The 22,994-nt window shown below is 43.5% G+C and overlaps 1 protein-coding gene across 1 annotated transcript in view; it reads right to left on the reverse strand.

Annotated features, from left to right (window-relative positions):
- pnpla7b (patatin-like phospholipase domain containing 7b) overlaps positions 1-22,994 on the reverse strand; it is a 320,408-nt gene that overhangs the window by 257,773 nt on the left and 39,641 nt on the right. The window contains exons 9-11 of the mRNA XM_078226670.1: positions 19,733-19,861; positions 18,193-18,273; positions 13,740-13,896 (exon numbers count right to left, since the gene is read on the reverse strand). Coding sequence (XP_078082796.1) covers positions 13,740-13,896; positions 18,193-18,273; positions 19,733-19,861 — 367 coding nt within the window. The remainder of the gene's footprint in view (positions 1-13,739; positions 13,897-18,192; positions 18,274-19,732; positions 19,862-22,994) is intronic.

The following is a 22,994-nucleotide window of genomic DNA, read 5'->3' on the forward strand; positions in this document are numbered from 1 at the left end:
AAAAGCCACTAGCTTTCGGAGTGCTGCTCCTTCGTCAGATGGAGTGGAAATGTGCTCTTTGGACTTTAACCTGGTGTTGTTAAAACTCTTATTGTGTTCAACTTTCCCATGCCAGTTTTGACCTTATGACGCCACATGAGTGGCATTCATATGTGCGCATTGATTTTCAGTAGTCCTTATACTTGAGCTAGACTTTGGATTTGCTGCTGCTTCAGTAGCCTGGTCTGTGCTGACAGCTGTCTGGATTCCCGGACTGTGTCTTAGCTTGCATCCACTGCATCTGTAATGCTCCAAGTCTCAGATAAGTCTTCAATCAATTTTCTGTTCATCCTTCTTCCAAGGATCTGTAGGTCTGTGCTTCTTGGCGCTTTTCTGAGTCTTTTACTCACTGTCTACTGCAATCATATTTCTTCTTGTGTTGGGGTCTTGATGGGGTTCTTTAGAATTTGACTGGGTCCCAAAATAGGTTACTTAAGACTGTAGTTCCTAACACTATTTTTACTTACAGTTCTGTCTATCTCAGTGACTCTACACAAGGTTGTTCTGCTTTTTTCCAGATCTGTTATTTTGTCATTTGACATTGTATCAGGTGCTTCTGATGTTAACCCTTTACTCTACATCTCTCCTCAAGTCTTTATCCCAACTATATTGTTCTTCTATACCTGCCACAAACATTGCTCACCTGCTACCCTCTCAATCCCTCTTACTAATAGCCCCAAGTTGAACCAGACTGTTCACATCCTTGGTGTCGTATTTGACCCCAAGTTAAGTTTCCAACCATCACCAAGACCATCTATTTCCACCTCTATAGCATTGCCCAACTGTCTCAGCTCAACTGTGGCAGAAATCCTTGTGTGACTTTTGTTAACTCTTGTCTAGACAATTCCAACACATCCCTGGTCAGCCTCCCCTGTTCTACCCTCCAGTTAAGCTATTCAATTCACTCCCTTGTTTTCCAATCTCCATGGCCTCACCCCTCCCCATCATTGTAATTTCCTCTAGCCCCACAACCCTGAGTTCCTCTAATTCTGGCCTTGAATATCTCTGATTTTAATCATTCCACTAGTGCAGGCAGTGCTTAAGCCTAAGCTCTGGAGTGCCTTCCCTTATCCTCTGCCTCTTCCATCCTTTAAAAAGTTCCTTAAAACCTACATGTGACCAAGCTTTTGGTTATTGGCCCTAATATCTCCTTACATGGCTTGGTATCTGAGTTTGATTAAATTCTTATGAAAGGTACTTTATAAATTCAAACTGTTGCTATAGTAAACTTATCATATATAGTCCTGGGTAATCAGCTTTTGATTTTCCAAGTGATAAATACACACTATAACGATCAGCTCTCACCAAGGAGATTAGAACACTGACGAATGGTACATTCCGGCCACTGACTGAGTTTCATCATGCAAAACAAACGAGAGTATGTTTCGGGTGTCTCCCCCATCTTTTAATCCAGATTGCCCTTAAACCAACTGAACCAGCCTCTAACTCGCTCTCAATTATAGGTATTCTGTGCATAATCCATTGGAAACCCTCTATTAGATTGCAGCCTGCAACTCACTCCCAGCTATCCATTATCCTACAAATGATCCATCTGAATTCCTAGGTTAGATTCCACCTCCTAAGTTATTCCATATAAAAATCAAATTCTTAGATTCGATTTCCCATTATAATTTATTCACATTATGTATTTTGTATTTTGACAACCTGAAACTCTGAGCTACATTTCAATCTGCAATTTATTTCTATTATTGTCAAATTGAGCAATGTCTCTTCAGACTGTCAAGGATAAATTGTGCGCTTCCAAGGCTATTGTCTGCAATTATAAATAAAATTAATATGCCCAGTGTCCGAAAAACAGTAAAAACTGCTGATACAAAACAGAGACCATTTCCCTCATGGGAACTGCTGCAGTCATAACTTGTGTTGTGTCAAACAAAATACATACGTTTCTCAGGGTTGGTCATAAACCAGTCAGAAACAAAATAGCATTGCCACTTGTAAAACCTGATTTGAATGATTTAAAGGATGCTATTCTTACTGGTATTGTTATAAGAAATGCCACTGTATCCACTGAGTACTTACATGAACAAAACACCTCTATTTCAAGGCATTGTGTGCCTGTTTGCTTTGTTCACATGAACAGTACAGCAAGCAGAAAAGCAATTTTATAACTTGAAGATAAATGGATTTGCATTTAGCTGTTATTGGGAAGGGTTGCAGCCAGGTACAAAGTAAACCAAATATACATAGAACCATAGTAGTCTGGTCTGTGCTCATTGCTATCTGGGCTCCCAGTCTCTGTCTTAGCTTGCATCTGCTGCATCTGCAATGCTTTGAGTCTCAGAAAGGTCAATCAATTTTCCTTTCATCCTTCTTCCAAGGATCTGTAGGTCTGTCTTTCTTGGGGTTTGAGTCTTTTACTCACTGTCTGCTGCAATCATATTTCTTCTTGTGCTGGGGTCTAGATGGGGTTCTTTAGAGTTTGATTGGCATGCACGGTGGCGCAATGGTTAGCACTGCTACCTCACAGCACCAGGGACCCGGGTTCGATTCCTGGCTTGGGTCACTGTCTGTGTGGAGTTTGTACGTTCTCCTCGTGTCTGCGTGGGTTTCCTCTGCGTGCTCTGGTTTCCTCCCACAGTCCAAAAGATGTGCTGGTTAGGTGAATTGACTCAAATAGGCGCAGAATGTGGCAACTAGGGAAATTTCACATGTAAGTCTTACTTGTGACTAATAAATAAACTTTACTTTACTTTTTAGAATCCCAACAGTGCAGAAGGAGGCCATTCAGCCCACCGAGTCTGCACCAGCTCTCCGAAAGAGCATCTTGCCCGGGACCACTTCTCCGCCCTATCCCTGTAACCCTGCGCATTTACCATGGCTATTCCACCTAACCTACACATCTTTGGGCACTAAGGGGCAATTTAGCATGGCCAATCCATCTAACCTGCACATCTTTGGACTGTGGGAGGAAACTGTACCACCCAGAGGAAACCCACACAGACACGGTTTTACTTTAAATAGTAATTTTAGTAATATTTCCTACCACTGCACACATTAGTCAGTGTAGCTACAATGGTCAACACAATAAATAGTGATTCAGTGAGAGTTATTTCTCAAATCGCACTCAAGGCATATGCCAAAGTATTTAACATTGACAATGGGGAATGAGGCACTTTCTATGAGGAAGCTCTGGGATAATGCAAGTGATGGACCAAAGGTTTTGGTAGAAAGGATATCTTTAAAATGCATATTCCTGTACGATTAGTAGCTACCACAGCACTTACTTCCTCTTCCATTAGAAAACTCTGCAAATATGGTGTGACGCTTGTGTCAGGAAGAACATTTCAGCATTAGAATTATTTATCAGAGTCATAAATTCACAGATAAAAGTAAAGTACTGCGGATGCTGGAATCAAACAAAAACAGAAAATGTTGGAAAATCTCAGCAGGTCTGACAGCATCTGTGGGGAGAGAATAGAGCCAACATTTCGAGTCTGGATGACCCTTCTCCAGATCTGCTGAGATTTTTCAGTATTTTCTGTTTGTGTCATAAATTTATAGCGTCTTGGCAGCACAGGAGGAGGCTATTCAGCCCATCAGGTCCATGCCAACTCTCTGAAGAGTAATCCAGTCAGTCCCATTTCCTTGACATAAAATGTAACTTTTCTCTTAAATTCAATGGCTGAAGATATTGATAGTAATGGTGACAAATGGGGAATTTCAGTACAAACGAATACATTTTACTGCCACCTGATTGCACACTACCCAGCAGTATCAGGAGATTCCCAGGGATAAAGTGTTGGTGAGAGGCAGAGGAGTGTAGTTAATGTGCTATGGAGGATTCAATGATCCCAAAGAGGCTGACAGGTGCACTAGAATGCAGTGCTCATTTGGAGACTGTGGCCTATTTTAGTACAGGTGCTTTTGGAAATCATTCCCGTTAGGTGCAAAGGTAATCCACCCTGAGGCAGATCACTGCGTTGCTATCCTGTTTTTCTAATCTTACTGTCAAAGGGTACAAGTGGTCAGGTAGTACCCCATGTTTTAAATTCCGCTCCTGTGTGACACCTTGATGGAAGAGCTAGACAAGTGGGCAACAGTGGTTAGCACAACTGCCTCACAACACCAGGGACCCAGGTTCGGTTCTGGCTTTGGGTGACTGTGTGGAGTCTGCACATTCTCCCCGTGTCTGTGTGGGTTTCCTCCGGGTGCTCCAGTTTCCTCCCACAGTCCAAAGATGTGTAGGTTAGGTGAATTAGCCATGCTAAATTGCCCCTTAGTGTCCAAAGATGTGCAGGTTAGGTGAATTAGCCCTAATAAATGTGTAGGGTTACAGGGGTAGGGCGAAGGGGTGGCCCTGGGCAAGATGTTCTTTTGGAGAGTTGGTGCAGACTCGGTGGGCCAAAAAGCCTCATTCTGCACCTTGTACCTGGCTGCGTTTCAAAGGAGGTTGAATGCACCAAAGAAATGGAGACACTGGGATGGATTAAAGTTAGGAAATGAAGCAGGGGAGGCAAAAAAGTCTATAGCGCAAATCACAGACAATGCGATTGCACAGGATTGTCTGCTGAAGAAACTAGATAGCTGTTTGACCAAGTCACCAGATAACTCCTCCTTTGGCTCAGCATCAATATTAATATTTGTTGGACTGTGCTCCGTGAAGCAACATAGGACATTTTACGACATTATTACAAGTTTTATAGTTGTGTGTATACTAAAGGATTGTGAACTGTCTACCTCGATCTAGTGGTTTTTGCTACCAAATAAACCTGTTGGACTTTAACCTGGTGTTGTGAGACTTCTTACCTCGATCTAAAGCAGCGTACGCTGAGGGAAGGTTAGAATAATAGCAAAGAAATTAGAACGGAGCTGAGGTGAAAACCAGGTGCATCAACCTTTTTGCTTTTGCGCCGCCCACCCCACGATATAAAAATTTCACAGACTACCTGTTGATATAAAGGTGTTTTCTATATAAAAATTAGTTATACAATTTTTTGTTTTGCATACTTAGTGTGAAACTTGTTGCTGGTACTGGCTGCTGGAAATACATAGGGTGGACTGAGGAATTAATGTTTCAGGTGACACACTGCTGATTCTATTCAGAGTCCCTATCCTAGTGCATTCCGTATCCGTCACCCTCAGGCAGGGCCTGAGGTCGGTGTTGAGATTGGGTCAATGGATGGTTAAGGGATAAAGGGACAAGTCAGTCATAGAACATAGAACAGTACAGCACAGAACAGGCCCTTCGGCCCACGATGTTGTGCCGAGCTTTATCTGAAACCAAGATCAAGGTATTTCCTCCCTATCACCCCGAAGTACTCCGTGTGCCTATCTAATAGCTTCTTAAATGTTCCTAAAGTTTCTGACTCCACTATCACTGCAGGCAGTCCATTCCACACCCCAACCACTCCCTGAGTAAAAAACCTATCTCGGACATCCTTCCCATATCTCCCACCATGAACCCTATAGTTATGCCCCCTAGTTACCGCTCCATTCACCCGAGGAAATAGTCTTTGAATGTTCACTCTATCTATCCCCTTCATCATCTTATAAACCTCTATCAAGTCTCCTCTCAACCTCCTCCGTTCCAAAGAGAAAAGCCCAAGTTCCCTCAACCTTTCCTCATAAGACCTACCCTCCAAACCAGGCAGCATCCTGGTAAATCTCCTTTGCACTCTTTCCAGTCTCCACATCCTTCTTGTAGTGAGGTGACCAGAACTGCACACAATATTCCAAATGTGGCCTCACCAAGGTCCTGTACAGTTGCAGCATAACCCCACGGCTCTTAAACTCCAACCCCCGTTATAGGCCTTCTTCACGGCTCTATCCACTTGAGTGGCAACCTTCAGAGATCTATGGATATGAACCCCAAGATCTCTCTGTTCCTCCACATTCTTCAGAACCCTTTGTCCCTGTAATCCACATTTAAATTTGTCCTACCAAAATGAATCACCTCGCATTTGTCAGGGTTAAACTCCATTTGCCATGTTTCAGCCCAGCTCTGCATCCTATCTTTATCTCTTTGCAGCCTACAACAGCCCTCCACCTCATCCACTACTCCACCAATCTTGGTGTCATCAGCAAATTTACTGATCCACCTTTCAGCCCCCTCCTCCAAGTCATTTATAAAAATTACAAATAGCAGAGGACCAAGCACTGATCCCTGTGGCACTCCGCTGGTAACCGGTTTCCAGTCCGAAAATTTTCCATCCACCACCACCCTCTGTCTTCTGTTAGATAGCCAGTTACCTATCCAATCGGCCAAACTTCCCTCTATCCCACACATCCTTACTTTCTTCATAAGCCGACCGTGGGGGACTTTATCAAACGCCTTACTAAAATCCATGTATATGACATCAACTGCACTACCTTCATCTACATACTTAGTTACCTCCTCAAAAAATGCTATCAAATTTGTGAGGCAAGACTTGCCCTTCACAAATCCGTGCTGACTAACCCGGATTAAGCTGCATCTTTCTAAATGGTCATAAATCCTATCCCTAAGGACCTTTTCCATCAACTTACCGACCACCGAAGTAAGACTAACCGGCCTATAATTACCAGGGTCATTTCTATTCCCTTTCTTAAACAGAGGAACAACATGACCTAACTGATCGACAAAACAGGCTCGAGGGGCTGAAAGGCCTCTCCCTGCTCCTATTTTACGAAACATTATCCCTTGCTTTCATTATTTTGCTTGACAGAACTGAGTATTTTTACCATTTCTGCTTAATTTCAAATTTCCAGCAATTGCATTTTTTGCCAATCACTGTGAGGCGCTCCCTGCCCTTTTCTTCTGTTGATTCACGCATTTGCATTTAAATTTAGAGATCAGAAACACCATTTAGCATTCAACTGAGAACTTGACTCACGCTGACTGTTTAGGGGCTAAATTAACATAGTGGCGATATTATCATTACCCCAAAGGTGCTGCAGCTTCAAGACTAGGTCAGCACCCTCACTGTCAGGTCTACAGGCCTTTCCAGCTGCCAAAATGTCAAAAGAACAAAATTAAAAAGCTTCAATCAAGTCTGGAAAAATTTTATATTTAAATATGGAATGAGCTCTGGTCCAAATCAGTTGTGCAATCGATTAACCTCTTCAAAAAGTCAGAGATGTGGATAAATTGAAAATATACTCATCAGTTTCTTGAAAAAATGAAGAGACAGATTAATGCTTCCAGTAAAATTAAACTTTATTTATTAGTCACAAGTAAGACTTAGATTAACACTGCAATGAAGTTACTGCAAAATTCCCCTAGTTTCCACATTCCGGCGCCTGTTCGGATCAATGTACCAAACCAGCACATCTTTCAGAATGTGGGAGGAAATGGGAGAACCCGGAGGAAGCAGACGCAGACACAGGGAGAATGTGCAAACTCCGCACAGACAGTGACCCAAGCTGGGAATTGAACCCGGGTCCCTGGCATTGTGAGGCAGCACTGCTAGCCACTGTGCCACCCATGGATCTTTTCTCAGAAATCTTAGATTTACTAAGTGGTCTCAATCCAAAATATTAACCTGGCGTCTTCCTTTTAAGATGCTAATAGGGCCTGCTCGTACTTCCAGATGCGTCTACTTTTACAGCAGGTATCAGTATAATACAGTTGTCTTGCAATGGAACCAGAGGTTAGTGTACTGTATAAAACAATGTAACCACACTCTACACGGATTACAACCACTTGCACTACCTGGATATTGAAAGTTGTAGACTCAATAGCGTACAGCTAAACAGGTCATTCAGCCCATTGTGTCTGTGCCAGCTCTTTGAACAGTGATCCAATTAGGCCCATCCCCCTGTAAACTCTTCCTGTTCTAATATTTATACAATGCACTTTGGAAAGTTGTTGCTGAATTACTTTCAGCACCTTTCAGGCACTGCATTCTAGGTCATAAAATCTCTCTGCGTAAGAAGAAATGCTCACCACCTCCAGTTCTTTATCTCAACTGTTTCCCCGAGTTACTGACACACCTGCCCAGAAGAACTATTTCTCTTCATTTACTCTATCAAAACCACATCATTTTGAACACTCCAACAAAACCTTCCCTTTATCCACCACCAGTAGAAAACAAAGTGACTGTGCAGGGTCATGTATCGGGACCTGTAACAGCATTGAATACTCTCCAGTTTTATCCCATTAGCTTTGGAGATAAAGTCAAAGTTTTGTACGAGTTTCTCACAGAAGATTACATAGGTCTGTAATAACTCAGGAAGCCAACTGGAAAGGAACGACGTTTTACTTATCAAAGCAAAAGTTAAACCACAACCTTGTGGTACGTGTACACGAGTCCCACCCGGGGCGATAGATCACTGGACCCGCTCAGGGGTCTGCCTTATCAAGGGTTCAGGATAGGAGTTCCGCCTGGTTAGGCATTCGCCAATCACCACAGGAACTCATATTCCACAAGTCCCTCAGGAAGATCAATTAGGGATTCCCCATATAAGTCCTGAGGGTTAACACAGAGTCTAACGATGGTTGATGATGCAGGAAATTGAGAGATTGATGGGAAGAACAAGCTCAATGGGTTGAATAGGTATTTGCATTGTGGGCGGCACTGTGGCAGTGGTTAGCACTGTTGCCTCACAGCACCAGGGACTCGGGTTCGATTCCCGGTTGGGTCACTGTCTGTGCGGAGCCTGCACGTTCTCCCCGTATCTGCATGGGTTTCCTCCGGGTGCTCCGGTTCCCTCCCAAAGTCCCAAGACGTGCTGGTTAGGTGCATTGGCCATGCTAAACTCTCCCTCAGTGTACCCGAACAGGCGCTGGAGTGGCAACTAGGGGATTTTCACAGTAACTTCATTAGAGTGTTAATGTAAGCCTACTTGTGACACTAATAACTAAACTTTATTCCACGTTTCTCTTGCTTCAACAGCCACTCAGTGACAGTATTAAAGGGGCTGATAGGGAAACTGTCCTGGTGGCTTCATTCAGATTATGTTCATTGATGGGGACCAAAAGACTCCTGTCCGTGCTGAGGAAGTTCATAGCTGCACAACAGTTGATCTCTAGAGAGGCATGGTGGCATCATGGTACTATCACTGGACTAGCAATCCAGAGGCCCATGCTGACATGCAGGGGTTCAAATCCCACCACAGCAGCGGGTGGAATTTAAATGCAATTAATAAAAAGCTGGAAGTGAAAAGTTAGTCTTAATAATGTGTGGAGTTTGCACATTCTCCTCGTGTCTGTGTGGGTTTCCTCCGGGTGCTCCGGTTTCCTCCCACAGTCCAAAGATGTGCGGGTTAGATTGATTGGCCATGCTAAAATTGCCCTTAGTGTCCTGGGATGCGTAGGTTAGAGGGATTAGTGGGTAAATATGTAGAGATATGGGGGTAGGGCCTGGGTGGGATTGTGGTCGGTGCAGACTCGATGGGCCGAATGGCCTCTTTCTGTGCTGTAGGGTTTCTAAGTTTCTAAGTTAATGTTGACCTCATATATCTTAATTGACACACACAGAGACACACACACACACACACACCCAGACACACACACACCCAGACACACACACACCCAGACACACACACACCCAGACACACACACACCCAGACACACACACACCCAGACACACACACACCCAGACACACACACACCCAGACACACACACACCCAGACACACACACACCCAGACACACACACACCCAGACACACACACACCCAGACACACACACACCCAGACACACACACACCCAGACACACACACACCCAGACACACACACACCCAGACACACACACACCCAGACACACACACACCCAGACACACACACACCCAGACACACACACACCCAGACACACACACACCCAGACACACACACACCCAGACACACACACACCCAGACACACACACACCCAGACACACACACACCCAGACACACACACACCCAGACACACACACACCCAGACACACACACACCCACACCCCCACCCCCACCCCCACCCCCACCCCCACACACACCCCCACCCACACCCCCACCCCCACACACACACACACACACACACACACACACACGCAGACACACAGACACACAGACACACAGACACACAGACACACACAGACACACACAGACACAGACACACACAGACACACACACAGACACACACACAGACACACACACAGACACACACACAGACACACACACAGACACACAGACACACAGACACACAGACACACAGACACACACACACACAGACACACACACAGACACACACACAGACACACACACACACACACACACACACACACACACACACACACACACACAGACACACACACAGACACACACAGTGAGGGGAGAAGCAACTCATTTTTAAAAAAGAGTTGACAAAGTCAGAACCAACGACAAACTACTGCCAGGGATTGTGGTTCAATTTATTTTATAAACAATTTAAGAACGAGACATTTTCTGTCAATGCAGTCTGAAGTGGATGGCGCATTGATTCTGACTGCAATACAGATTATGGATTGAAAGATTAAATAAAACAAAGCACCTGCCTCAGAGCTTACAGGGAGGAGCGACAATGAAAAACCATCTCGCTCCTTTCAGCCTTAAATTGATGAAAGGAGTACAAAGTGTAGACAAGTGAATCAACACCGAGTCCGGACTCCTGCAGGCGGGCCCGACTACAATCCTTTCAGCGTCAGTCAGGGCTGTACAAGACAGACATTTGTGCAATAAATCCTGATATATCAATCAATTTGAAAATGTCAGGGTGTCATAATGCCAGCAGAGATCACTCTATTCCAGGAGTACCAGGTGTAAGAACTGTACAGCTGCTGAGTCTCTGACCTACATATGCCACAGTTTGAAAGCAGAAACTTTGAGAGAAAGTTCAATTTTAATAGAGAGAGATTTTGATTGAAAGAGGAGAAAGGCTGATTGTGGTGGGCAAACACAGCCTGGAACAAGTACATTGGTTAAATGGCCTTTAATCTTCCCAAATAATCATATATTCTTTAGTATTAAATGTACACTGACTGGTGTTTCTGCCCGCCAGCCACATATACTGACTCTAGGAAGGGAAGACAGCTGCAACTGAAGCGAGAGAAGGTCTAGTTTCAGCATTGAGACATAACTGAAGGGCAGGATAAGACTTCCCTATTGCATCTCAGCAATCACACAATCAAGGGCAGCTACAGTTAACCTGAAGGTACAGCATGGAGGAAAGGGCTGTAGAGATATTGCTGACCAACACTCACTGGTCAGCTCAGTTCTTCTTCCACGTTAAACAAAAACTCAATAAACAATGAACCTCTTAAAGGTACAACAGTAGAACAGAGTATTGAGAATACTGGACCTCTAACCAAGGGGCCACTCTTTCCTCCGAGCTGGATGCCCTAATGGGTTAACTTTCCACAGCTCCGACTGCTCCAGAAACCTTGAATGTGCAGCTATTCGTAGGTTTTACAAAGTCACTGTAAAGGAATTCACAGAGGCTCAGAATTTCCCCTCAATTGGTGCCAGCGCACAGTGTGTTCACCAGGGAATGTTTCAGAACAAGAAACCAAGTAGGTCCTTCCATCCCTCAAGCAGTTCCCCCATTCAATAAGATTGTGGTTGATTTCATCATGGCCTCAATGTTGCTTTCCTGTCTGTGCCCCACCCCCCGCCCCCTCACCCCCATAACTCTCGACCCCTTTAAGGATCAAAAGTCTCTCCATCTCAGCCTTGAATACATTGAATGACCTAGCTTCTACTGCTCTCTGATCAAGAGAATTCCAAATATTCCCAACCTTCAGAGCACAGCGGCTGGCGCTGCTGCCTCACAGCACCAGAAACCTGGGTTCAATTCCGGCCCTGGGTGGCTGTCTGTTTGGCGTTTTCTCCCAGTTTCTGCGTGGGTTTCCTCCAGGTGCTCCGGTTTACTCCCACACTCTAAAGATGTGCGGATTAGGTTGATTAGCCATGATAAATTGCCTCTGTGTCAGAGGGACTAGCAGGGTAAATACATGGGGTTACGGGGTTAGGGCCTGGGTGAGATTGTTGTCAGTGCAGGCTTGATGGGCCGAATGGCCTCCTTCTGCACTGTAGGGATTCTAACAAATTCTGAACTTTTGTCTTAAAAGGGAGACTTTTATTTTTAAATTGCATTGCTTAGTTTAGATTCCCTAAAGGGGGAACAGCCTCTCAGCATTTCACCTGTCAAACCCCCTCAGAGCCATATGTTTCAATAAGATCACCTTTCATTCTTCTAAACTCCAATCAGCGTAGGCCCAACCTGCTCAATCTTTCCTCACAAGACAAAACCCTTCATTCCAACAACGAACTTGGTGAACATCTTCTGAACTACCTACAATGAAAGCAAATCCCTCCTTAAATAAGGAGGCAAAACTCTACTCAGTACTCCAGGTGTGGTCTCACCAACGTCCGCTGCAGTTGGAGCAGGACTTCAACATTTTTATGCTTGCAATAAAGGCCAACAGCCCATTTGCCTTCCTAATTACTTGCCGTCCTTGCATGCTAAGTTGTGTATCATGAACTGTACAAGGACACCCAGATCCCTCTATTTGGAGAATTCTGCAACCTTTCTCCCTTTAAATAATATTCTGCTTTTCTATTCTTCCTGCCAAAGTGAATAACCTCCATTTTCCCACATTATATTCCATCTGCCAAATAGCTGCCCACTCACTGAAAAAATACATATATATTGCCGTTTGCAAACTTTGTTTCCTCCTCACAACCTGATTTCCCAACTATCTTTGTATTGTCAGCAAATCATTCTGGCTTTAAGATTTCCATCTGGTTAAAATCGCCAAGTACATCAGTAGGCAGAAGAATTTAGAATTAGTGAACTGGATCCTATTCAATCCAAACTTCAATCTGATCAATAGTTCTGAATGCAAGATTCACTAAGAGCACAGCTACAGTGCTGCTTGGATATCAAGCTCAGCCACGCACTTGCTTTGTGTGTGAGAGAGTCAAGGGAACAGGAATATGTCTGCTATTTTCTCATGATCACACTGGATGTTGGCTCCTGTGAAGCACCAGGACCCCAAACTGGATCTTGGTGCCCAGGCCAGCAAATCTGCAAATGTTCAACTTCAACACGAACAAAGTGATCTTTATACAAGTCATTCATAAGCCCCTCCCCCCAGTTAATGGATACCATGAAAAGGAAGACATTAACCTTACCATGGAATAACCCACCAAAGACAAACATTGGTGTATTTTTTTCCACTGCCATTCTTTTTGGAGCTCTGTGAACAAAGAACAGTAAAGCACAGGAAACAGGCCCTTCGGCCCTCCAAGTGCTTGCAAAACTGCTACTATTTCACACTTCTAAAAATTTTATGGAATGTCAGCATCATGAGCAAGGTCAGCATTTGTTGCCCATCCCAATATTGAACTGAATGGCTTGCTAGACCATTTCAGAGGGCACTTAGGAGTCAGCCACATTGCTGTGGCTCTGGAGTTACATGTAGGCCAGACCAGGTAAGGACGGCAGATTTCCTTCCCTAAAGGACATTAGTGAACCAGAGAGGTTTTTACAACAACCGGCAATGGTTTCATGGTCATCATTAGTCTCTTCATTCCAGATTTTAATAGAATTCAAATTGAATTCTATTTCTGACATCCGCCACAGTGGGATTTGAAACCGGGTCCTTGGTCTCTGGATTACTAGTCTAGTGACAATACCACTACGCCACTGCATTTCAAATCGATAGAATGACAGTCACTGTTGCATTGAGCACAAAGCAATTTGAACATTGGTTTTTTGAACAAGGAGGTAGGATTTGTACCTGTTTCCAAACTGTGCGCTGGAACATCAGCACCTCTGTTCACTTTCTCAAAATTATCTTCATCCATCCCTGAGAGAATATGCTGCCGCTTGACCACTTTACTGGGGCTGGACGGGGTGATGCCAGACATGGACACCAAGGGGATAGCCTGGCTCTCCTGTAGTAAACATTTACCAGAATCATAATTAACCCACGATTTGCACATTCACAATAGAGAAATTCCTCCATGCACGCAATGAACGTATGTGAGGTGGTGGAGCAAAGGCATCAAGCTTGGTTCCTCACTTCTAGAATGTGTAGGTTATGTGCTCATGATGTCCCCAGAAATCAATACCTGACATCTAATTTTGGTAACTCACTATATTAGCTGGTAAGTGAATAGGAGGGAAGTTAGGATATTTCCTCACGGGTTTCAGGAAATATCATCCAATACAAATCTTTAACAAATATTTTTCAACAGATTAACTGAATCAGGTTCTCAGCTCTTCCTGTGTTTGAGAGATTTAATGGATCAGACGATGGCTTTTCACATCCTAAACTCAAGATAGAATCTATCCTGGACTAATGCATTTGCTTCAGCCACTGAGATCAGTAGTCGGACCTCAGTCGCTCCCCAAAATTCCTTCACTGAAGCCCCCATTGTTATTCAAAACTGAGAGAGAAAGCAGCAGACAAAACATATGCAGGATGTATGTTGGGCTGCATGTTGCTTCAGTGCTGTGCTTTTCTGAAGAGGAGTGTTGAGATGTTTTTAGCCCTGCTCAGTTCTGATGGGTGGCAGTTCCCAATGCTGCAGGATTACTACAAAGTATTAAACAGATCAATTATATTAAGGAGTCACAAATTAAATAGAAAAATTAACATTTCAGAGATTAATGAATTTCTACTTCTGGTTGATGTGAGTTAATTGCATGAAGTATTTTGCCCCCAGTCTCATCTGAACCATGAATCATAGCTTCCAACTCATTTAACACATTTATTCCATCTGTCCCATCCACATTCCTGAACGGTGTTAAACACGCTGCGCAGCCTAGGGCACCAGAACTAATAGGTGGAAACGATTAGCAATGCATCTGGGCATGAAGTAGATTTGGGATCAGTGGAAAGTTGAATTTATAGATAGTTGGATTTATAGATAAATTTAAAGATAGATAAAGAACATTGTGATTAACCATTGCAGATCAAATCTTCTAGACAGTCCAGGCATGCAAACTCCTTCACTGACTGTGGTGTGTGCGCGTGCGTGATTATTCTCCACAGTTCTCTATATGCCCTTTATTTCTTCAATTTCTCTCATTATTCTTCCTGTATATATTGTATTTGACATTTAACCATTTCCTCATCTTCAGAGCTCATTTTATATACTTTCCTGTGTGCGCGAGCATGAGCACGCATGTGTACATATGTGCGTGTGCCTGTTTTGTTGCTTCTTTTCTTATGTTCAGTTTCTTTTTAAATACTGTTCATCTGTAACATCTTTCTGTTCTGAGGAAGGGTTGATATGGCGGGCCACGGCCAGAGACAGGCGGGCCACGGCCAGAGACAGGCGGGCCACGGCCAGAGACAGCTCGACCTCTGAGAATCTCTGGCATTTCCTGTTTTGATCTAGATTTCCAGCATCTGCAGAATTTTGCTTTTGGTTCACGTTAAGGTAGCTGCCCTCAAAAAAAACCCGCTAACTTTACATTGACTGAACAGTTCAAATTAAGTTTTAATTACATCAAATTCTGTGCACTTCACTGCTGGTTTGGGGATCAAATTCATCAATCCAATATTTTCCATGGAACCTGTACATCAGTAGCTTGCTCAGAAGCTAACGGGACTTTATAAATCATTATTGCAACCACACTTAAAACATTGTGTGCAGTTCTGTTCACCACATTACAAAAAAGGATATTGCAGCTAATGAAATGCTACAGAAGAGGGCAACCAGAATGATTGAGAGGAAGGCAGAATTGGATTGAAGAGTAATTATGTAAATTGAGCATGTTCTCAATGGAATAATAGAAGGGTGAGTGGTGATATGATTGCTGTTATTAGGATTCAGCAGGGACTGGATAATCTCGACCATGATGAGCTAATTCACCTTGCTCAGAACAATAGAAGCAGAGGACATTGCCTGCATTTGAATTCAAGAGGCAAGAATGTACTGCAGAAACAACAGCGTGTGGTAACACCCCTCACTGTCACCTATACGCAAATCAGGCAGCAATGTCAGGCTAACATAGGTGGATAAGTAAACACAATTATCTGAAAGTTATTGTCTGACATGTGTTCCTCTTTAAGCTGCGGATAAACAGCATCTCACCACCTGGCTCCCCTTTCGGGTGTTTAGAATGACATGAGAACCATGGGCCCAAGGTCACTTGTTTCTCCCAAGCAGATAATCTGCACGTTAACATCCAGCAAGCTTTCTTTCTGAAATCTAGTTTGCATTTGAATGAATCACCAACTGCAGTCTCCCTCAGGAATCTGCTCCGCAAGATAAGCACTGAAATAAAGTTCCGACAGATTAGTAATGGGTCAAAGTTTGACGTGGAGATGCCGGCGTTGGACTGGGTCAAAGTTTGACACCATACACTTTGCCACGCAATGTTAAGACTTGTCCATTTCATTCAAAGTGTAAACTTATCTGGCAGTGAAAATTAACTTTTACTTAGTGTGGAGTCACTTTCCTTCAGCTTTTTATTATTGGAGACCTACAATAATTTTTTTAAATCTCTCTTTTACTCTTTCCCTCAATCCAATCTTTATTTTGCCTCTGTGCTGGATTTGACAATGCATTCACCATTCTAGCTTCTGATTCAGATTCTGTGTTGTTCAGTGACAATTTTTCAACTGGATGAAGTAGCATCCCTGCCTCAGAGGCAGAAGCTCCAGGTTTATGTCCCACTCCAGGACTTGATGGCCAAGGAAGAAGCGGTCACAATTCAGCGAACCAGGTTAATCGCCAACTTGTAACCTTCCAACGTAATCTAATGATAGACGGTAAGAATGGAAGAGATTCCTAGTCAGCCCAATGTGATGGAAAGATTCCAAATATCTCCCAGCACTATCCATAGCTCCAGAAAACAACATGCATGCAGAAGTGCAAGTTGCAACAGCAATTTGGGACTCCTTGGTGGTCGGTCGGATGGCTGGCGTGGATCCATTTGATGTCAACCACGGGGGGTTTGATCCCTGTTCCAGCTGGGATGGATTTGGGATCTGCCCAAAAGCAAATTACTGAATCGGAAACCAAAAGAGAAAACGCTGGAAAATCTCAGGAGGTCTGGCAGCATCTGCAAGGAGGAAAATGTCGTCTGGACTCAAAACATCAGCTCTTTTCTCTCCTTACAAATGCTGCCAGACCTGCTGAGATTTTCCAGCATTTTCTCTTTGGGTTCAGGACCTGCTTCCTTGCCCTACTCATGGTGGAGATTGTGGCACTGTGGGTCGGATCTGCCTTTGGGCAGAGCCAAAAAACAGGAAGAAACAGAAGAGGAAGATGGGGAGGAAGACAATGATGATGATGAAGAAACACAGTTTGTGGTCAAACAGACCCAGATGCCCTGGCGAAGATGCCATACTGTTCCCATCACCCACTTACAGCAACTTGCTGTGCAAAAGATCATGGAAATTAAACCAGCAAGAACAAAATCTAACTAATTCATTTGGGGGCTGCAGGAAGCTTTGACCCATTACTCATCTGTGGGAACTTTATTTCAGTTCTTATTTTACGGAGCAGAGTCCTGAGGGAGACTGCAGGTGGTGATGATTTATTCAAAGGCAAACTAGATTTCAGAAAGAAAGCTTGCTGGATGTCACGTGCAGATTATTTGCTTGGGAGCAACAAGTGACCTTGGGCCCATGGATCTCAAAGCTCTCCACCACTGGGGCTTTTTCTCACATCATGTTTGCGTCTGCTGTAGACTAATTGATGGGGATTAATGGCTGTGATTACTTCATTATAGCATCATGCGACTACCAGAAGGAAGACAACAGACTAAATTAGTTTTGGTCTTTTGTAGACTAGCAGTTTCTATGGCCACTAACTCTTTCCAATGTTCATTTGGTTTGGGTAACAGTGTATCTGTTACATAAGCACTCAGTCCCTTCAGTTCTAAATTAAACAATTTAGCTCTAAGGGCTTCAAGTTGCTGGAAATCAGTCCTTTGATTTGACATGAATGTGATGAAATAATTAAAAAACCCTTTGCTCTGGTTGTCTCATTTGTTTTCTCTAATCCCAACTATGAGTCAACAAGCAGTGATAATAGCTGTCCCTCCTCAAGCTGTGGTAAGAGTCACAAGGCAACAATTCAATACAATAACTAACTGTTAATATGGCAGTAAACTAGCTACACAAGATTCAGCATCCCAAAGCGACATGCTGGTGAAATTCCCCAATAACTGATTTGCATTTTAGAGTTGGGTGGACAAGGATCATTTATCTTTCCCATTTTGACACATACCGAATTGAACAGCTCCTTGGTCAGGCCCAGATAGTTGTGTAAAGCCAGGAAGGTCACTCTCTGCAAGCGCACCATGATTATCTGAGAGAGAGAGAAAGCACTGTTACTCACAGGACTACATCAATGTTACTAACTTTTCTTGAGAGCTCACTGATAGATGTGGAACTACATCCTCTGAAAGTGTCCCGCAACACAACTACAGATTTCCTCCTTCCAAACTGGAGTTGCAAATGGAAAACAAGTTTTCCATAATAAAAACATGAAGAAAGTACTAACGATGACTGGACTGTCATTGATTATGGAAGCAATGTGCAATGTAGAAACTACATTTCTGGAGAAACATAGGCCCAACATTAAAGTGGACTCTATATTTGCTTAATAAGCCCAGTGTCATTGTGGAAACTTTGCAAATGGCAAAGCATAAAGATTATTCCAAGTCCATGTAAGACTTTCCACTCTATGACTAATGATCATTTTACGGTTAACGGCACTGGCTGAAACAACTCCCTGGTCATCAGCAAGTTCTAATCATCACCCCTCTTTTTCTGCCAATTACCTCAATGTGTTTTTGTTATCATCCCTTCTCCACTGTAAACTCTATGTTTACGTCATCAAAACCTTTCATGATTTTAGAATACTACTAACAAATCTCCCCTTAACTGTTCCAAGGAGAACCACCCCAGTGTCCCTAGCCACTCCATGTAACTTTAACCCCTCAACCCCTGGTACCATCCGAGCAGATCTCCCCTACACCTCCTCCAAGGCCCTGACATCTTTCTTAAAGTGTACAGAACAATCCTCCAGCTAGGGCTAAAACGAGTTTTATAAGGTGGAGCAAAATTGCTTGCTTTTGCACTATGTATCTATTAATAAGGCCTTATTAATAGTTTCTCAACTTGTTTGTCACCTTCAAAGACTTATGTACTTCCATTCCCAAATCTCTGTTCCTGCACCCTCTTTACAGTTGTATTAATTTAACTGCTTGCCTTTCTTTATTTTTTCCAGCAAGGTGCATCACTTCATACTTCTTTGCACGTCGGTCCATTTCACCAATGGACCAATGTCCTCCTGAAGTCTGCTGCTATCCTCCTCACTGTTAGCAACATTTTGAAGTTCTGAGCCATCTGCAAACACCCTTCCAATCTGAAAAAACAACTCCTCGACACAACTCTCTGCTTCCTGTGGCAGAGTTGATACCCATCCTGTAATGGGTATCAGTTCTTCAAACAAGTCCATCATATAGACTTTGCCAAAGGCTTTTTGAAAGTCCATATACATCATGTTAACCACAGGCGGTTAAATGTGAACCTTAAATGTGAACATGGGAGAGTGATGCAGGAGGTTGGTCTGGTATTACTTCCCTGGGATCCAGAATGCACCAAGCTACAATATCAGCAAGTCTTTGGGTTGGCCAGCCGCAAGATTCCCACTCCTCGTTCGTCCACCCGCCAACAAGGACCCAACTCAGCAATGCAAGTCAAATGTTCCAATGCACCTGCACTGCAGCAACACGGCTTTAAAAGTACCAATGTATCCTTACCTGAACCACTCTGACCAGGGTTTCTGGGTACTTCTGGAAGACTGACTGAAATGCAGTGGCTGGCAAGCGCAGAACGGTGGATGTGCAGACTGCCCGAGCAGAGACAGTTTTATATGGAGCAGGATAACCCTGGAAAACAAGCAATACAATAACAGCTCAGCAAACTAATTAACTACTTCTTAAAACAGAACAGATATAGAACTGCTACTCTTAAAGAGGTCTCATTGTGCAGTTTCAGTTCATCAGGACAAAGTGACTGAAGGTGGCCGTGAGGAGATGGAGAGGAGAATCAGGAAGGCTGTCATGTTGTCTGAGCAGAGCAACATCCTGAAGGAATAGTTTCCCAGCTGGGTTGGCTTCAATTTTATATCAAGATAATTTCAACATCGGTCTAAGGAGCAATGCAGCAGAAATTGACTATTATACTTTAGGTAGGTAACATGAAATTAAAAAAGATGTCACATGGTGACACAGTGATAGGGATAATCCCTGGTGTAGAACTCAGCTATGAACATCAAAGAGACTCAACAACAACCTTCTCTGGTGATTACCAGAGCTCAACAATGGTCGAAGCATTACAATAGGTTTCAGTGCCCCAAGCAAGAAAAAGGTTGGAGGTGCAAGGCTTTGGGAGGGGGGACGGAGGAGACCTAGGAATTATAGAAACCCTACAGTGCAGAAGGAGGCCATTCAGCCCATCGAGTCTACACTGACAACAGTCCCACCACAGGCCCCATCCCCACAACCCCGCACATTTATCTCGCTAATCCCACTAACCTACACATCCCAGGACACTAAGTGGCAATTTAGCATGGCCAATGCACATAACCCGCACATCTTTGGACTGAGAAAAAACCGGAGCACCCAGAGGAAACCCACTATCAGTCACAGGGAGAATGCACAAACTCCACACAGACAGTGACCCAAGCTGGGAATCAAACCCGGGTCCCTGGCGCTGTGAGGCAGCAATGCCACCATGCGAGCCAAGGGGCTTCTAACCAATTCATTATCAAATGATTTTTGCTGAATTGTATGGGAGTCAGCCAGCTGAGGATAGGAACCGGCTCAGTCAATAGACTACTGTCCTTCAATCAGTTCAAGTGAAGAATGACCATTTCGAAGGACTGGGTGAGGAAGGCAGGTAACAAGAGTGTCCTCACCTTCTAGGACTCAAGTGAGGAAAATAGCAAGCAGGAGCTGCACTTCACAATCATAGCACTTCACAGCCAATAAAGCATCTTCCAAGTATAATCTCCATTGCAATATAGGAAATGAGATTAAAAAGCAGTGAGTTAAATGACCTGAATATTTGTTTTTGTTTGAGATAAACATTCTCCCTCAGAAGAGCTAGGAGCAGGAGTAGGCAATTCAGCCCCTCAAGCCTGCTCTGCCATTCAATATGATCATTGCTGTTCTCATCTCAGCCTCAACTCCGCTTTCCTGCCCGTTCACCATAGCCCTTCAAACCCTGAATTAAAAATCTGTCCATCTCTTCCTTACATTTACTCACTGTCCCAGCATCCCCCACGCTCTGCGGCAGTGAATTCCACAGACTCATCACCCTTTCAGATGTAATTTCTCCTCATCTGTTTTAAATCTTCCACCCTTTACCCTTGAACTATAACCTCTTGTTCTAGATTACCTTACAAGAGGAAACATCCTCTCCACATCTACTTTGTCAATCCCCATTATCAGCTTGTACACCTCAATTAGATCTCCTCTGATTCTTCTAAACTCCAGGGAGTATAGGCCTAAACTGCTCAATCTCTCTACGTAAAACAAACCTCTCATCTCTGGAGTTAATCTAGTGAACCTCCACTGAACTGACTCCAATGCAACTACATCCCCCCCTAAAGTAAGAGGACCAAAACTGTACACAATATTCTAAATGCAGTCTCGTTAATGCTTTGTACAGTAGCAGCAACACTTCACTACTTTTATACTCTATTCCATTAGCAATAAACGCCAAGATTACATTTGCCTTCCTTATTGCCTGCTCTACCTGCATACTAGTTTTCTGCAATCCATGCATGAGGACACCCAGATCCCTCTGCACCAAAGCACTCCGCAGTTTCTCTCCATTTAGATAATAATTTGCCGTTGTATTTTTCCTACCAAAATGGATAACCTCTCGCATATCCACGCTAAACTCCATCTGCCACATTTTGTCCATTCACTTAATTTATCCAAATCCATTTGTAAATTCCTTATTTATCACAATTTACTATCCCGCCTAATTTAGTGCCATGTGCAAATTTGGCTTGGTACCTACTATCCTTGTATCCAAGTCATTAATATAGATTGTAAATAGCTGGGGCCCGAGGACTGAACCCTGAGGCACCCCACTAGTTACATCTCGCCAACCAGAAAAAGACCCATCTATCCCGACTCTCTGCTTTCCATTGGTCTGTCAGTCCTCTACCCAAGCTAGTAAATTACCCCTAATCCCATGTGAACTAACCTTGTGTATTAACCTTTTGTGCAGCATCTTATCAAACACCTTCTGGAAGTCCAGATATACTACATCAACAGGATTACCATTATCTACCTTGCTTGTTAGATCTTCGAAAAACTCAAGCAAATTAGTCAAGCATGATTTACTCTTCATAAAATCATGCTGACACTGATGAATTGTATTTTGACTTCCAAAATGTCCTGTTATTAATTCCTTTATAATGGATTCTAACAAGTTCCCAACCCGCCCTTCTTCAAATAGTGCCATGGGACTGTGGTTTAATATCTCATCCGAAAGATGGCACCTCCAACAGTGCATCGTTCACCCAGTACTACATTGAAGCACGAGCCCAGATTTTATGCTCAGGTCTCTAGAGTGAAACCTAAATCCACAACCTTCAGACTTGGAGATTATTTGGTGTTGCGAGGCAGGAAATGCCTCAGCCTATTTGTACACAGAAAGAGCAATGAAATAAGTGACCAGGTAATTTGTTTTACAGATGTTGGTTGAGGAATAAGGACTTTATCTTTTATGTCCAACTGTGGGGACAGCTGGAGCCTTAGTTCAACCAGTGGTCAGCACCTCTACAGTGTTGTAGTCTCTCAGCAGAGGGTTAAAATGTCAGCCTAGATAATGTGCTCAAAGACTCTAGAATAGAACTTGACCTCACAACCTCCTGATTCTGCGGCAAAAGTGCTGCAAAGAAGTGAAAAAAAGAATGCATGCATGATATTGAAATTGAACCAATATTGAGTTGCCTACAGCAAGAAAAGATGCACTTAATCCTCCAGTACATTATCGGAAAGA

The sequence above is a fragment of the Mustelus asterias genome, chromosome 13, assembly GCF_964213995.1.
Source record: "Mustelus asterias chromosome 13, sMusAst1.hap1.1, whole genome shotgun sequence".
NCBI classification, from domain to species: Eukaryota; Metazoa; Chordata; class Chondrichthyes; order Carcharhiniformes; family Triakidae; genus Mustelus; species Mustelus asterias.